Source organism: Chiroxiphia lanceolata, chromosome 8 (assembly GCF_009829145.1).
Source record: "Chiroxiphia lanceolata isolate bChiLan1 chromosome 8, bChiLan1.pri, whole genome shotgun sequence".
Taxonomy (NCBI): Eukaryota; Metazoa; Chordata; class Aves; order Passeriformes; family Pipridae; genus Chiroxiphia; species Chiroxiphia lanceolata.
The window spans coordinates 12,368,846-12,385,623 of NC_045644.1; the positions used below are offsets into that span (position 1 = coordinate 12,368,846).

The 16,778-nt window shown below is 36.4% G+C and overlaps 1 protein-coding gene across 8 annotated transcripts in view; it reads left to right on the top strand.

Moving 5' to 3' along the window:
* CFAP43 (cilia and flagella associated protein 43) overlaps positions 1 to 16,778 on the top strand; it is a 44,104-nt gene that overhangs the window by 8,425 nt on the left and 18,901 nt on the right. For 6 of the 8 annotated variants that reach the window (XR_004358221.1, XM_032694399.1, XM_032694398.1 and 3 more), the window contains 17 exons: positions 731 to 881; positions 2,447 to 2,509; positions 2,941 to 3,017; positions 3,730 to 3,861; positions 4,962 to 5,078; positions 6,188 to 6,268; positions 7,101 to 7,249; positions 7,793 to 7,896; positions 8,908 to 9,048; positions 9,822 to 9,991; positions 10,737 to 10,889; positions 11,357 to 11,487; positions 12,195 to 12,360; positions 12,942 to 13,040; positions 14,576 to 14,653; positions 15,933 to 16,058; positions 16,500 to 16,604. Coding sequence is in view for 7 of the 8 variants with exons in the window: in XM_032694399.1 (XP_032550290.1) it covers positions 731 to 881; positions 2,447 to 2,509; positions 2,941 to 3,017; positions 3,730 to 3,861; positions 4,962 to 5,078; positions 6,188 to 6,268; positions 7,101 to 7,249; positions 7,793 to 7,896; positions 8,908 to 9,048; positions 9,822 to 9,991; positions 10,737 to 10,889; positions 11,357 to 11,487; positions 12,195 to 12,360; positions 12,942 to 13,040; positions 14,576 to 14,653; positions 15,933 to 16,058; positions 16,500 to 16,604 (2,043 nt within the window). In the remaining variant the exon portion in view is untranslated. Of the gene's footprint in view, positions 1 to 730; positions 882 to 2,446; positions 2,579 to 2,940; positions 3,018 to 3,729; positions 3,862 to 4,961; positions 5,079 to 6,187; positions 6,269 to 7,100; positions 7,250 to 7,792; positions 7,897 to 8,907; positions 9,049 to 9,821; positions 9,992 to 10,736; positions 10,890 to 11,356; positions 11,488 to 12,194; positions 12,361 to 12,941; positions 13,041 to 14,575; positions 14,654 to 15,932; positions 16,059 to 16,499; positions 16,605 to 16,778 lie in introns of those variants that run through there. The other 2 variants (XM_032694405.1, XM_032694402.1) reach the window with 2 other exon arrangements.

Sequence of the window (16,778 nt, forward strand, 5' to 3'; positions counted from 1 at the left end):
AGAATCATATAGCAAATCCTTGGCATATATTGCTAATCCAGTCTAGGTACTTGTGAATCTCTATCCTATGTTTTCATCACAAGTCCATCCATATTTTCTTTTTTATAGGACCTTTAGTAAGACAGCAGGTGTTTTATAGAATTATAGAATCTTCTTTTCTTTCATCCATCCTATTGTTTAGTGTTCCTCACCAGTTTGGCACAGGTGCATGGTGCTTGGAATCATCTCTTTTAAATGTTCTCCCAAGGTTTTCCTGTGTTTTGTTCCCCTCTTCCTCTCCCCGAATTCTCTTTAATTTGGTTCTTTCTATCATGGTCTTTTTATGACCCCTGTTACTGTTTTATCTGAACAGGTCACTCTCTGTCTTTAATAATATTTGGTGGAGAAGTTCTGTTCTTCCTGTTTTATGGTTGACAGATTTATGAGAGTTTTTTTAGCAAAATGAAGCTCAAGGCACAGAGGAAGTCTGGGTCAGGGATATTTCTAGCATTAATTTGCAGATGACACAAAGGATGAAAGAGCTGTTTTACAGAGCAATTTGGATTATACAATAAGATAAGCTATTCAAACAAAGTGTGTTTTACTAGTGCCAAGTATGCAAGAACCACATGGTTATGTGGTCAGACTTTATGAGGTAATGATCTTTTTTTCTTTTGCCTTGAAATGAATGTAACTGCTTGCAAAGGTATTTGTCAACTGTTGATTGAACTTGTCTGTTTTCATGCTGAAGCCTAGAAATAGTGTTAAGACTTCTGTGCATCCCACTGCCCACTGCTGGACTGCAACCTCAGAAATATACATGAGCTGTAAAGAAGGATATATTTTGGCAATTGATGCTGACAAACACAGAGTTTCTATTCTTCAACCAAAACCCCCACCTGGTAAGAAATAGCTATGTGTGTTTTATTCAAGTAGGGAGGAAAGTGGATAGATAAAAGCTTTTTGTGCTTTCTTCTGTTGTCCTGTTGTGTACCTTACGGAAATTATAAAGCTATATTGCAGAACCCTTTTCTTAGTATAGTAAACATTTGAGAATGTCTTTTGAGCTTCTGTGTGCGTTTCTTTAGTCAATTCTTTCCCAATAATTGACTTCCGTTTTTATTTGGAGAAAAAAAAAAAAAAAGAAAAAAAAAGAGAGAAGAGAAAAAATCCCTCTAAGTACATCAAAATTGATAAAAGTAACTGTATTTCCAGGAGCCCAGATTGTATTAACCAGCCATACTAGATTAGCATTAAACTATTCGTATAGCAGCTAGACACAGTCTTTTTACTGTTAGTTAAATACCAATAATTTATTTTATTTTTCATGAAATATTGGATAATCTTCATTTGCTATGTTAGGTGTTGCTAGAAGTGATCTCTGAGGAGTCATTATGAGTCTTCAAACAACAAAACTGAAGTAGTGTTGCTTAATAGCATTCCTTAATGTCAGCTCTTACATAGACTTCACTGCAGAACATATGAACGTAGAGAGTGAACAGAAGATGTCTTTGGCTTCAAACAAAGAAATCTGCTTTTAATTTATTCTAGAATGGGAGGACCTGTGATTGACTGCAACCTGCCAAGGCAATTTGTCTGCCTTATATGTATTCTCCATCTTATTTTCTTTTTTTTTTCATGTAATTTTTTTCATGATTTTTTGAGCTGTAGCAAGTATGCCTGGCTTTCACTTTTGATAGTTATCACCAAAATGGAAGGCTGCTTTAAAAAAAAAAACAACAAACCAGCATTATTTCTCTTTTCAAAACTATCAGAGTTAAATTTAGCAAATCAAGAGTTGAAAATCAGCAAAAAATAAAAAGCGGAGGTATGACCAGAACTGTTTTTTGCCAGTTGAGTAGAAGGCAACAGGAATATTTGCCATTTGGGCTTTTTCTTGGCCTGTGTATTCTTCTTTAAGACCTGTCCTAAAACTGTATAAAAAGATGGTCTGTATTTATATTATACTGAAGCTTCTGCTTAATTTAAAATATACTGCAATCTGTATCTATTTAGCAGAATGCTTAAGTGCATGTCCATCTTTAAGCACATGCTGAATTCCTGTTAAGGTGTTGCAAACAGAATCATAAGCAACCCCAACATTTCACTTGGGCATTTCTTTCAGACTGGCTGAAGTCTCTTTTGTAAGTTTATCAAATTTTTTTAAAAATCATTGTTAGAAATAGCAATACCATAACTTAACTCTAGAAGAAAGATAAATCTGCATCTGTACCACTCTCCATGGCAAGTATTGCTATCTCCCTTTTACAGCTGTAAGCTGAATCACAGAACTGTGCTTGCTCAGTTGCATAGATGGCAGAAATGATCGATATTGGGAAAGAATGCACATTTTTAATACAGTATACTGAACCTGGCCTTTGTTCAGTAGAGTGGAATACAGCTGACTTTGATTGCAATATTGACATACAAGCAAGGTTGACATTATAAATTGTTTTCTTTTGTGTAGAGTACATGCAGAAAATATCGGATGTGGTGTCATATGTTCGTAGAGAAGTACAGAAAAAGAAAGGTATTTCCATGTTCAAATCAAGCTAATAGATTTTTGGGCAGCACCACTGATGTCTGGGAGTAATAATATGTGAGTACAGCTGGTTAGAAAAACTCATCTCACACTGGTTTCTGTAAGACACACTGTTGGCAATCTTATGTGTGTTTACATGACAAAAGATTAATAACTTTTGTGCTAATAGGCAGCCAAATTAAAACCTCAGGAGAAACAGTGGCAGTGGAATAATTTCTGTTCTTTCTCATTTAAACTGGAATACGTGATGCTAGAATAGGTTCCCTACTGCTTTGTTTTAGCAACTTTTTTTTAGAACTGCAATCACTTGTAATTTATTGGAGTCAGGATTTAGAGTTTGTTTCAAACACTTTGTTTTGAGCTCCCAGTACAAAAAAAAAAATTAAATTTGATAATTTTTGCCGGTTTTGTGCCTTCAGGTGGTGAACTAAATGATCGGCAAAACCCAATATTTTCCATGGCATTTTGTAATGAAGGACTATATGCAGCTGGAAGGGTGAGGCACCCTTTATGCTTTTAACTTACTCTTACTGTGTGAAGATCAAAGAACATTCAAATGGAGCATATTTGCAGAGTTCACCACAAAAACAGGAGATAGAAAAAGTGAAGGGCTGCAGGACTATAAAGGTCTGGTGTTGTCTATATTTTCTTTGTTAAGACTTGAGACAGGGGAGTAGCGTGTGAAAAGATTCCAGTTTTGTAGTCAAAGAAGCAACAAAAGAGGACAATCCTGTTTTTAACAAAAGACTAAGAATACTGTAGAGGAACCAGATAGAAGGATGGACAAAATATAGAAAAGGAGAGAAAATGGCCAAGAGAACTGCCAAATTGTTTTGTGCAAAATCTAACTCAATATCTAACAATGTGACAATGTCATTGTACATTCCTGCTTAAGAGTGGGACAAATTCTTATACTATCTCAAAAAGAACAATATGAAATCTTAACTATTAGCTGATGAGAGAGTTTGTTGTTATCCAGCATGGGCTGTTACTAAGAACTGTATTAAAGAACACCTTTGTTTTCAATAGATTTATTATCCAGGGTAAGAGTCCTTCGGATTTAGAGATACTGAAGACAAATGGGAGCATTAGTGATGGGATTCACTTAAACATTGCTACTTTAGAGATTTTCAGAAATTCTTGCACTTGAGTTTGCCAGATAGTATAAGTGACATAGAGCTCACGTGGATTTGTACCTTTCTGCACAGGATGGCATTTTATTGTTTTATCACATCAAAGATCTGCAGTATGAGATGAAAGTCTGTGCTGATATCTCACAATCCATATCTAGCCTCATATTCTCTCCTGATTACGCCAGTCTTCTGCTTGTCACTGACCAGGTATAGCATTTGAGATAATAGCACTACATACTGGGATGTTCCTGTGATTCTCTATGTGTATGCTGATACTATTAGTATGAAATGTCTAATGTAATCACACAAGTCAACAAATTATATGAGAGATGGACGTAGTCCATTCTGTGTTTTTACTGAAAATTGGGAAGACTTTTAATGAAGCACAGAACAATTGCCTCCTACAGATGGTTGAATATAAAGTGCCTAATGTTGGGATTTCCCAACAGAAAGAAATACTTGTGTGCACAGTGGAGTACATGGTCAGAATCTCCCGTGTGTCCAGGTCATAGAGGACCTACTGAGCATGAACTGTAGGGTTGATGTGTGTCTGCACAGGAAGAAAAGTGTAGCTGGGGTACATCAGACCTACTGTGACTCTGCAGTAGTTGTTCTCCACATGTGCATGAAGTTGTCTGGCAACTCAGTCCAAGATCCTTCTTTAACCAGCCTGTTGTCCAGAAATCTTACACAAGGGTCCCAAATACTCAAATTCTACCTGTTTTCCCATAATTAACTTAAATTGTCATTTTTAAAACTCCTTAACTGTTTTTGTAGTTGTGTGTGTGAGGTTTTGTGTACAGAACAGCAGTGCAATGGTAACTTTGCTCACACTCTCTCTGATTTCATTCTCCTTTTGTAAAATGAGTAGAGAAGTTCTAAAATCTTTGTCAATATTAGTTACGAATTGTTTCTAAGAGGCTTTAAGATATTAAGATAAAAACATCTTTTAAAGCGAAAGATTTATGATTTTTGTGTTGGTTTAGAAGATTTATTGATTTCTGGAGTAACATGAAATTGAGTGGGTTTACATTATTTTATTAAAGCAGTTTTGAGAAACAAAACTTGAAAATGTGACTAGCTAGATCACTCGAAAATGAACTAATCTCATCTTCAGCTATCATAAATTAATATAATTCACTAAATTCAGAAGAATCCTACTGGGCACTTTTTACCTCAATTTAGAGTCAAATATAAAACTTCAAAGAGTGAAGCTCATAAAGATGAGTGGTTTTTGTTGAAGTTTTGAAAGCTTTTAATGAAAAATTTCATAGCCCGGTGATGGACCATTTCTCTTTATTTGTCAGGGACCAGTCTATAGTTACAAACCTGCCCACAGTGGAGAAGCTGTCAAACTTTTGGACACATGCAGCAGTTGTTTTCTGGCAGCTGATTTTCTTACTCCAGGGAACAAGTACTGTGTGGTAAGAAATTGTGTTGTTTTCTATAGAAAAGTGGCTCTTTCCAGGTAACCAATATGTGGAAAGGCACAAAAGTACAGGCCTTGCAGAATTGGGATGGTTCTGATATTTGTTACAGTTGTATAACTTCTTATTAAGGAAGTAAATGGCATTAATTCAGGAACAGCCTATAAAAGGGTCAGAATTTGCCCTGGAGTGCAGGTTGGATAATTTATGGATTGCTAAAATGTTGTATATGTTCTGCTGCTGATTTGTGTGATTTACTATTGTTTGGGAAGATAGCTGAGCAAAAGGTGGATTCAATTCAGATAACTGATGTTGGAAAAAGAAATTTCTACTGATCTTTTCAGCCTTTTGCACAAATTGGAACATCCTGAGAGATACCTCTATCCTGGGTCCAGGGACAAAGAAGGCCTTACTCATGGATCTGTCCATTCTGAGAAATACTTTGCTTTCCTCCTATGTCTTTTACTCCTGCAAGACATATATTTTAGCCAGCAATTCATTTTCAGGCCATGAATTCTTCAAGTGGCCAGCCTAGGAGACCTGAGGTCTTAGTCAATTGAGTTGGCTGAATCTCTTTGTTGCCATTAGCACGGGAACAGTAAATTTTACCTGATTCTGTGTGAGTCATGTGAGGGTTGAGTGATCTCTAGCCTTACTTTACTGTGGAATTAAAAAATTTCCTGGATATAAGAAGAACTCAAGCACCATTATATGCATCATTTTTCGTGTGAGAAAACAAGACCTCTCCTCAAGCCCTTTACTATGCAAACAAAATTGTAAGCAGGTTGTTCTATTGCTGTCAGAAAGGTAGAAATGCTAATATTGATCCAGCTTATATGTTTTGTCCTAAATTGTCTCATTCTGCTAAAGACCATTCCTGTAGTTGCAACAATTCACAAAAATTACTAAATGTTTTCCTTAGGTAGGTGTACCTTTCAGCAACTGGACTTAGAGGAAAAACTAGATAACCTCAAGTGAAACTAGTAACCCTTGATCTGCTATGCTCAGGGATCAGTTGAATTTATATTCTATAGAAGATCACTAGTCACTTCCAGACTATTTGGTTATTTCATCCTCTTTTGACTATGTTTTTCTCTGTTCAACAGTCTGTAACAATTTCAGGTGAAGTACAAGTTTGGCTCCTGGAAGATGGAACTTGCCTCAGCAAGCTAAACCTTGATATTGAGGTACACATAACCAGGAGCTTATGTAGTGACTGATACTTAATTTTTTTAAAATATTTTTCAATTGATAGCATAATATGCCACAGATTTGGATCAATAAGTGGCAAAAGCTCAGTAATGTCTCTGAACAACCCGTGAATGAGATTTAAAAAATATTACATTTCAGAATGTTTCCTTGAACTAATCATGTGTTTAACTTGACCATAAAGCAGAGGAAACATTTCAACCAAATGTTCTAGTAATGGGTCTTTAGGCACAAATTTGTAAATAACGTCTAAATTTTCTTGATTTTTTTTATGATATGTTTTATTATTTTTTTATTTTAATGAGTAACAGAAAAGTTTCAAGAGTATAAAAGCATTTAGTTTTTTGCCTTGACTGATATGAAAAAGGGGTTTTAAGAATTGAGTTAATAAAAGTATTTTGAACTATTAATGCTTTGTCCTCATGAAAGATACATTTAAACCCTGAAATCTGACATAGTAAGAAAAAAAATCACTTTCTGTAACAGCTGTACATATAACAGTGCACTCACTATTTTATTTAGGTGAAACTTCTTTCACTTAAAATCTGGATAGTGGATATAATGGTGGGGTTCTTTTTCCTGAAAAGAACAGAATTAGCTTTTGATGTGTAGCTACAGAGCATAAGTAGAATTCCTATGATGTCTCTAAAATAGTTTCTTTGTTAAAAAAATTGATTTTTAGATAAACCATTTGGGTTTTCTGCTTCAAATTTTAGGTACCTTTAAATAGCAAAAGAAATTGCATGCTAACACATAGCATAATATATAAAAATATGTGGAACTGTTAAGTGTCTTTTACTTCTTGACTAGGCAACTGCTATGGCTTGCTGTCCCTCCTCCAACAGTGTTGCTGTAGGGACCAAAAGAGGTCAAATCTATTTCCTTGATGTTACCAAAGCTGAAGCTCCACGGGTTGTTCACAGAATTTTTCTTTCCAACTTTCCAGTGCTGTCTTTGCAGTAAGTGTGGAGTTACAAGGGTAGGAATATTGTGGGTTTATTCCTTGAGTAATGATATTAGTTGAAAATTGAAGTCTTTGTTCTAAGAATAACAAATTAAAATATTTTAACAGCTTCTATTTTCTTCTAACATCTTCTGAACTGCTTGCAAGAGGAGTAGTAGCAGGATTTATATGAGAGAAATATAAGAAATCTGTATTTTAAGAAGGTTTAACTGAGCACTGAAGATACTGATGTAGAAGATATTTTTCTGAAAGATCCCCATACGCAGTAATTATGGACAATCCCATGTATCTGACTTTAGAGGGTTATTTCTCACTGAATATAAATTTGAGGTTTTGTGAAGTTAAGTTTAAGCCTTTTGGTAATCTCTTCTTATATGGTGGATTTTTGTTACCATTGTTATTTATTCATTTGCTTAAAGTTTTGTACTTTAGCTGTCTTTATGCTCTCAATGAAGTTAGCAAGTTATGGAAATAAAATTATTTGACTCTTTATTGACTGTTTTGAACTGATTTCTATTTGGGTTTGTATTTCACCTAGTTATGATCAGAGTGGCCAGTTCCTCATTGCAAGAACTACAGAAGGACATGTCTTTATTCTAGATGCTCGGCCATCAAAATTATTCCAAGTTCTGGGGTATATAGGTAATATATGTAACAGCATTAATTTTCTTTTCACTATTACCTGTAATTTAAGTATACTTGCTGATCAGATTAAGGCATTCTCCTTCATTATACTTATTTTCTTGGAGGATTAAAGATATTCTTCCCACCTATTTTGTCCAGGCCAGTCTTTTTTTTGTTATTTTTTCTTTTCCTCTGTAATTTTAGATAGCAAATGTACCAATACTACCCCTTCTTTTATGAGTCACAAGGAAAAGAATGGATTGGCTGACCAACTGATGACAGCTCCAGCACAAAAGTAATAGTGGTGGCAAAGAACTAAAGACCTTTGTGAGAATTTAGACTAAAAAACTGTAGGTTGAGGTAGCTGTGTGCAATCTCCTGTTACAAATTTCCACTGCAGACATCTTTAACGTGGGCACTGCTGAAATTGTCAGCTTTGCTTGTTGATAGTGAAGAATAAAATATGATGGAATTTTAACTCAGAAAAAAAATTGTGAAATTTGTAAATTTATTTTTCAAATAACTTTATTCTTACAGAACACATCTGTTTCAATTCCAGTAACATTATTCTTACAGATCTCAGCTGTGTTTATAGATCTTTAGCATAATTCTAGGTATAAAGGACATTATATTATAATAGGTTTAACAAACAGAATTCTATCTCCTTAAATAATTTTCATAATTTTCCTGATCATGTTCTCATTGTCTATCTGGCTTCTTAGAGGAGGATTTGTCAGTGCTTTATCTGGCAGTTATCAGCAGACAGTCTCCAAATTGCTACAATAGAAGCTGGATGTAAACTCAGATTTGAATGTTTAATGTAATAATAACACTCTGGTGCTTAGGGATTCTCAGCAGCCAATACCTCAAGTGTAGTTGTGTGCATGCAGCACTTCCTGAAACCAGGTTGAGGTGGTTGGGCGGGGGTTTGTTCAGAACAGGGATCTGCTTTTGTTTCACTTGAAATCTTAGTAAAAACAATGTTACCATGCTTCAGTAACAATTTCCACTGGTGTTTACCTGCTTCAGTGTTAGCCGATGAAGTGCTCGATCTTTCTGTAGTTTCTGACCTTAAGAATGACTTAGTTGAAGTGATGGTACTTCTTAATGTAGCAGAGGTCCAACGAGCAAGACTGGAAATTTTTTGTCTCTCTTCAGCAATCACAACAGGTAAGAATTGAAATAAAAACTGTGATCTTTTTCTAAGGCAGAAAGCCTAGTGTCAGATTTTCTAGTTATTTGATTTTTAAAAGGCCTTCCAGCTTACAAACTTTTTAAAAAGTAGTTTTCAACAAAGTTAGTATTTTCTTTAAATATTCACTGTTGTTGGGCTTCTTCTTGTGCCTATTTTTAGACATATAAAATGGGGCTTGATTTTCAAAGTTGCTGAAAATCAACAAGTTTTATATTAATTTCAGTCTTAATATCAGGTGTTTTATCAGCTTGAATTTCAGGTCTCCCTTTAAAGCTCAAATTAAAGAAACAAAAAGAATACAATGCCCTTTTGAAGATGTGAATGTCACTGTTTTAACCTATACCACCCAGGCTGTTTGTTCCACATGGCAGAGGTGCCTAAAACAAGTTCTAGATGAAGAAATGATGACATGAACCTGCATGTGAACTGATTAGCACTGCTGACATAATGCTCAAGATGCAGGGTAAATTAGTGTATGCAAATTGTCACATCACTGTGGATAAACTGTTTCTAGTACTTCTTTAGAGCCACTAGAGCTATTGCTCTGCTTCACTTCAGTGTGCTTCATCAGCACAACACACAGAGTTAGTGTTAAATCTAAGTATCTTAATTCCCAATCACTTCCCTGAAAACTCACATCATGCTCACTTCTTACTGGGAATCATTTTCATAATTATGTGATAGGCAAAGCACCTGCATCAGTGGTAGTGATGCCTCTTCCTCCCTCTTTGTTTTTTCAATCTTTTAGATAATGATAAGTGTGTGAATGACCAAGGAATGTTTAATGCTAGTGCCTTTAAAAAGAAGCAATATGAGCTGGATTACCCTTTGAGCTCAGCGGTTAAATTGAAGGATAACACTGTGTATGGCTTCTGTACCTGTGCACCTTTCATCTGTAAATACCATCTCTCTGAAGAGGTAATTCTCTAGAGTTGCTTTATTTTGAGTGGTGGTTAAATACCAGCAAACAAAGGATGTAGATGAAGTGAATATAGCAGAATCTTATCTTAATTAAATCCTCTCCACTAAACATACCTACTCCATCTGTACTCATCAACTTTCAGTCTCCTACCACCTGCTCAGAAACCTGGCAAAAGCCATCTCCTTGTTCTACTATATCGGTTCTTAAAACTCGTACAGCTTGTAGGCACTTCACATGTGGCTTCTGTGCTGGAGCTGTGCATTTCTGCGTCTGCTGAGTAGCCAGAATATCCAAGTAGTGAAGGAACTGAGCCAACGTGAGCCCAGGACTCGCAGATGCAACTGCAAACCCAGCCCAGCCCTCCCTCACAGTGAAGCAGTGGAGGCTTCAGGAAGCCACTGTCATTGCCTGTCAGCTGCAGCTCTCTGCAGCTCAGGTCTCCTCCAGTTTTAGAGTCAAGTCAAGTAAGAAGGTGAATTCCAAAGGTCAGCATTCCCTGACATGTCTCATCCTTTCTGAGCCAAGAAACTCCAGGCCCAAGCATACTGAATATAGACCCTTTTGAAGAGATGAGAAGCAAATCAGCAGCATAGCAATAGCACTGCTCCCTGAGCTCAGTAATCCAGCAGCAGCATAAATTGCAATGCATGTGGTAATCCACAAAGCCTTTGTTAATCTTCTCAAAATGGCGGAGAGATTTCCATCATCTGAACTGCTGCTAACATTTTGTTTGTTTGGCAGAATATGTTGGAAGATCCACCAGTATTTTCATCAGAAAAGAGGATTCCCAGCAATCAGTTTGGATCAGGTTTCCTCTGTGTATCACCCAACAGCCAGTGGCTGGCAGCAGCAGCAAAAGATGGTGTTTTGTTTATCTACAATATTTCTACTATGGTAGGTGGGTGTCTGGGCACAGGCTTTGGTTGGTTTACACAAAGAGATGTCAAAATTACTTTCCTTCACTGTAAACTTTTCTTTACTTGAATATAAGGTGGTCCAGAAAAAATTATGTTGACCGTGAACTGACATAGCATTATACAGGACAATTGTTTTTATAATGAACACATGTACATTCATACAGACTACTTACTTTCTTCTTCAGCAGATCTTAGAGGAGATAATTTTGCTACTCCTCGTCTCCTGCAAAATCAATATATACAAACTAGCCCCATCTGTAATCAAAGCCTTTAAACTTATAAATCCTAGTATTTTGTGTATTTTGTATTGCCATTTTGGACTGACTTTTATCTAAAAATAAAGAAACATTAAAATATTTTTTTAAATTAAATATTAAAAGTAATTTACAGACGTATCCCACTATAAAAACCCATTTGCTGATACTGCTCATATGACTTTTCTAGGATATACTTGCTCGAAAGCATTGTCACTCATATCAAGGAGGGGGAATCAGATCCATGATATTTTCACTGGATGGCAATTTCATCCTCGTTAATGATGAAAATGATGGTGCTCTGGTGTGTCTGAAATGGAAGTATGTATAAAAAGGCAGATCAATGTTGATGATGTCAATTCCTGTATCCTGACAGATAAATTTCTGCATCCGTTTGTGTTCCAGACTTCCTTTTTCTTTTCTCCAAGTAAGGAGAAGAATTGGATAGAAATAAAATCATTCCTCTCATCTTTAGAGGTGGTCTGGTCTTCCTAGCTCAGGAAAAGCCTTGCACTTTGGGTATGGTTGCAGCACAAGATGTAGGAGTATCTTCTGAGAAGTTTCACCCACAGTGAAATTTATCACTCTCAAACCATCTGGAAGGGGCTCTCCAGGGATGAAAGGAATATAATCTCCTGAGATACTATTCTAACTCAGCCATAAGGAGATATCACAGCTTTAATGGGAATTCAACTGTGGCTATAGAGAGCTCTTAGCAGACATCAGGAATAAAAGACACTTGAACCACAGTTTTTCTGTGGTGTAACAAATGTTCAGGTAGATGCATAGATTAAAGATGACTCCATCAGAGCAATATTTCAAATCTGGGTAATCCACCTTTCAGAATTTTTACTTCTGTGGAGACTTCACTTAATTGTGCAATTCTAGAACTCAAACAATAATGACTCATATGTAAAAATATTAAGTAGGCATTTTTAAACAACTTAGTAATTGTATTATAAAGAATATTTAATATTTCGGCCTCCATAATACACAAAGAATACATCAGTTCCCTTTTTGTTCTCTAGGAAGATAAAGAAAACTGAAGTTGAGGAAGCTGCTTTTTACTGGCAGTCTCTTCTTGATATACTGAACAAGTCTACTTCAAATGAAAATGCTGTTTTGAAATCTATGGCAGAATGGCAGTTTGACCCAGGATCCACATCAAAATCACTTCCAGAAGAGAAATTTAAGGTGTTCTCTTTATTTTTATGGGGAAAGAGTGTTTGATAGTTATCATAAAATTGCACATAATAAAAATTGTCCTCAAAACAAACACTGATCCTTTTGTTAAATTGGAATAATACCCCTGAGGATAGGCTGTATATGCTTAGTTAGTAATTTGTGGAAGAGTACTATCAAAGAAATGAAATAATTTTGTGAAGATGATATTCACGTCTTTAATTTCACTTGGTTTCCTCAGCCACAGAAAACTCTGTGAGAGTCAGTTTCTCCTCATGTGAAGTTCCTGCTGTTCCCAGTGTGATGTTACTGTGACATCATGTGTTACTAGCTGTATAATTTTCTATTGAAATAAATAAAATAAAATTATTACGGAGATTAGTACAGTCAGCCTGTTTGAGTCAAAAGACTTTGCATAATGGCAAGGGTTTGCAGGATCAATTATGGAGACTGGTTAGGGAACAAAATGTCACACTGTAATTTGGTGGTGGTGGTGGTGGTGTTTCTAATGTGAGTCCATTTTTTATTTCATTTCTGCCTGTCTCTCATTTTCCCTAATTACCTGAGCTAGATGCTTCTATCCTTAATTTCAGGAGGCACCACTCAAATCTTCCAGTGTAGATGTGACAGAAGAAGATGGAAACATCACAAATACCAATGACATGACATGGATAGGTCAGAAAATACAGAAGGTACTTTCACAGAACAAGTATTAATCAAAGACAGAGTTTTCAAGAGTCATTAGCGATTTGGGGTGCTAAATTATATGCTGTAAAAGAATCTTGTTTCTAAAGCTTTTATCAGATTTGGACCTTTCTTTAAGGCATTGTGATCTAGACTTTTAGAAATCCTAGGTCAAGATTATAAACACATCAGAGAAGATGCCCAGCACAATAGGAGCTCTAAAGACCAAAAGAGCACTTCTACAGATGGAATAAATTCAAAAAAAAAAAAAAAAAGGCAAGAAAAAAGCCTGAGAAAGTGGCCATTTTTAGAAACTTATAAAGACTTTTTTATTCTAAATGTCAAAAAGCAGCACAGATTATTACCAGAAACCAAGCAGGTGCTCTCTTCTTCCAAAGGGCCAGAATAACAAATACTACAGCACCAATAAATCAATAGGCCATTAACTGAAAAACCCCTGAGGTTTATTTCAAATTACGGTTGAGGTGAATATGTTATATAACCAAAGTTTTTATAAGTAAGAGTGCGAAGATCAGTCTACAGAGAGGGGATTTAGCACTTTGTGAGCTTAGAAAATGTGATGTTAATGTTCATATAGATTAAGTTTTTTCCCAGAAATATGGATTTGTAGATTCTAGGAAATTCTTTCTGATATGAGCCAGTTTGTCCAACTTTTGAGGTTCAATGATAGGACAAAGAAAATATCTTTGCTTTCTGGTTGATCTCGGGAGTGACTTTCCAGATTATGATGCAGCCTCACAAGTGGCACCAGTCAATCTAAGACATTACTGCCAGTGAAAGTGAAGACTTCTCCATCGCTCTCTCAGATATATTTTCCTGTTTCTACTTTGATGCTGACATTCATACTCAGATTTTTTGACCCATGTATGTGACTGTGAATACACAAGTACCACATGACTGTTAGTATCAGCTAGGGACAGGTGATGAGAGGCAAAGGGTGACAGTGTGTCCTAGGTTGTTTTAGACTGCTCATTAATGACCCAAGAGACTTGCATCCAACTTTTAGAGGATGCAGTCCATCCAATGTCAGAATGATACACAAATTCCAGAGGTGTAGACTAATTCCAAAATTTTCCCTAAGAGATGAATTGTTAAGGCTGTAGGGGCAAAGAAAATATCACAGCTTCCAGAATGAGTAACAGATGTCAGTTTACTTGTGCCTTTAAATATTCTACTGAAAATGCTTAGGACAATGAAAAATATAAGGATAAAAAAATCTGGCAGTAGGCTTTATGCAGTTCAATGTGTCTGTAATCATTACACTTGTAATTATTTCTTTCTTTAATATTTTCTTTCTTTTATGCTCTATTGCTGTACAGTTTACAATGTGACCTGGTTGTACAATCTTTTTTACCTCTGTGGCAATCCTAAGAATTGTCCTATTGCCTTAGGATTATGTCTGTTTCAGTTATTAATACCTTTGGAGTTTTACTTTCTGTACAAATAATGTTCTTTTAGATTATTTCAATATTTTTTCTCTTGTATCTTTTTGTCTTTCAACAACACATTTCTTATATGTCAGGTCATTAGAGAAGAGACTCAGAGGTTTTCTAACCAGAAGCAAGAGCTGCAAATGGGAATTAAAAAGCTGCGTCAAACTGTGAGTTTCTTACAAGGGTAATGGCTCAGCTTCCCAGTTTTGTTTACAAGGGCACTTTCCTTTATGGCTGCTAGCTCTAGTTCTCAGTTACATTTTTGTCATAAACCCTGAGCAGACAGGTAATAGAGAGGTGTACTTCTTCAGGAACTATAGGCTGAAACTGCCTGTCTGGTTCTCAGTTTCCTTTGCTCCAAATAAATATTTTGTGCCACCCTTATACCTTGAGCAACCTGTCCCCTCAGCAGGCAGGCTTCTGCCTGCCTAACAACCTGATAGAAAATACTGTCCTCTCCTCTTTCTTCTGTTTCTTACCTTAAAAACTTCAATCTGCAAGATAAGGCAGAGGGTCACCTAAAGCAGTCTGCTGAGGACCATGTCCAGATGGATTTTGATTATCTCCAGAAATGGAGATTCCATGACCTCTCTGGACAACCCATTCAAGTACTCAGTCACCTTCACAGTAAAAAAATGTCTCCTGATGTTTGTGCAGAATCTCTTGTGTTTCCATTTGTACCCATTGCCTCTAGTCCCGTCACTGGGCACCACTGAAAAGAGCCTGTCTCCACTCTCTTAGCACCTACCTCTCTTTTGGTATTTATATACATTGACTAGATTCTCCCCAAGCCATTTCTTATTTTTAGGCTGAACAGTCCCAGTTCTCTCAGCCTTTTCTCATATGAGACATGCTCCAGTCCCATATCCCATTGGACTCTCTCCAGCATGTCCATGCCTCTCACCTCTGCCATCCTGCTAGCAACACTCAGTACAGCCCAGGATACTGTGAGACTTCTTTGCCACAAGGGCACGTTGCTGGCTCGTGGTCACCTTGGTCCACCAGGACCCCCAGCTACTTTTCTTCAAAGTTGTTTTCCAGTTGCCCAGCACCCAGCATGTCCTGGTGCATGGCACTGCTCCTACCCAGGTGCAGGATTTTGTGTTGCCCTTCGTTGAACTGCACAAGATAAATAAAGTGATAACACCTTAATAAAGTTCTCAAATCAAAGAACAAAGCAATGTGTACTACAGGTTCTTAGAAAGTACACACAAGTTCACATATAACATTCAAATCAACTCTAAGAAAGATTAAATATATTCGCTTAGTGCTGTCTGTCACTAGGTACAGGCAGCACATTCTACTAATTACCATGAAGCAGTTAAAAGTGCAAGTGCAATTAAAATAATTTGCTCTGAAAGCAAGTTCTGTAGTGTTAAAAATAGCATTTCTTCTATTCACATTCAAATTACTTTTTACTCCTTATGCTTATTTTTTAAAAAACAGATTCAGCAAATGATGCATGAAAATGAGCAGGTGCCAGACATTGAGAAACTGGAGCACCAGGAGTTCAACCTGGATATGGAAGAACAGGAAAGACTGCAAGCAGAGGCTGAACAAGAAGTGGCCAGGGTATGATAGAATGGGGGAACATTTTAAAACCATCAGTGGAAAGGAGAAAAATGATTGAAGGACAGAGGATTGTCTCAAAGTTGCTGTTCACTGCTGAGAAGCAGGAAAACCGAAAAGTATTTAAAGTCACTTTTTGAAGCAGGTGAAAGTGCTGATGCAGACATTGCAAACTGGAATGTGATCTATGCCAACAACTATAAATCTGACACTGTGGTCTTGGGCACGTTGCTTAAGTTCTAGAGTGCATTTTTTCACATATAAAATTATGCCTTTCAGTATTATGCAATATAGTTTTTGGAGAAGATAGCTGTGATTGTCTAGGATGATTAAATATTGGTAATTCATTTCATCTGTTGGTTTTCTTCAATAACTCCACACAAATTGTCCATATCTTGTTATTTCAAACCACATCTTGTTATTTTCTTTTCTGTATCTTGAAAGGCAAGGAAGGAGATTGAGATGGAGAATTTATCCAACTGCTATTTGCAGGATTTCATCAAGTACGAGTGCTGGGATGCTTTGTGTGTAAAAGGACGTGCAGTTAAGGTAACCTCTGCTTTCTAAGTCATTTTCTGCAGTATTTATTCCTTAAAGTACAGAGACAAAGTAACGTATTTCTGATTTGCTTATGGTGTGAGAAAAACTGTACTTCTTCCTGGGGCTCATGCAGATCTTTCATTCCGCTCATTTTCTCTGAGCCTGGTGGATTTTACCTTCCAA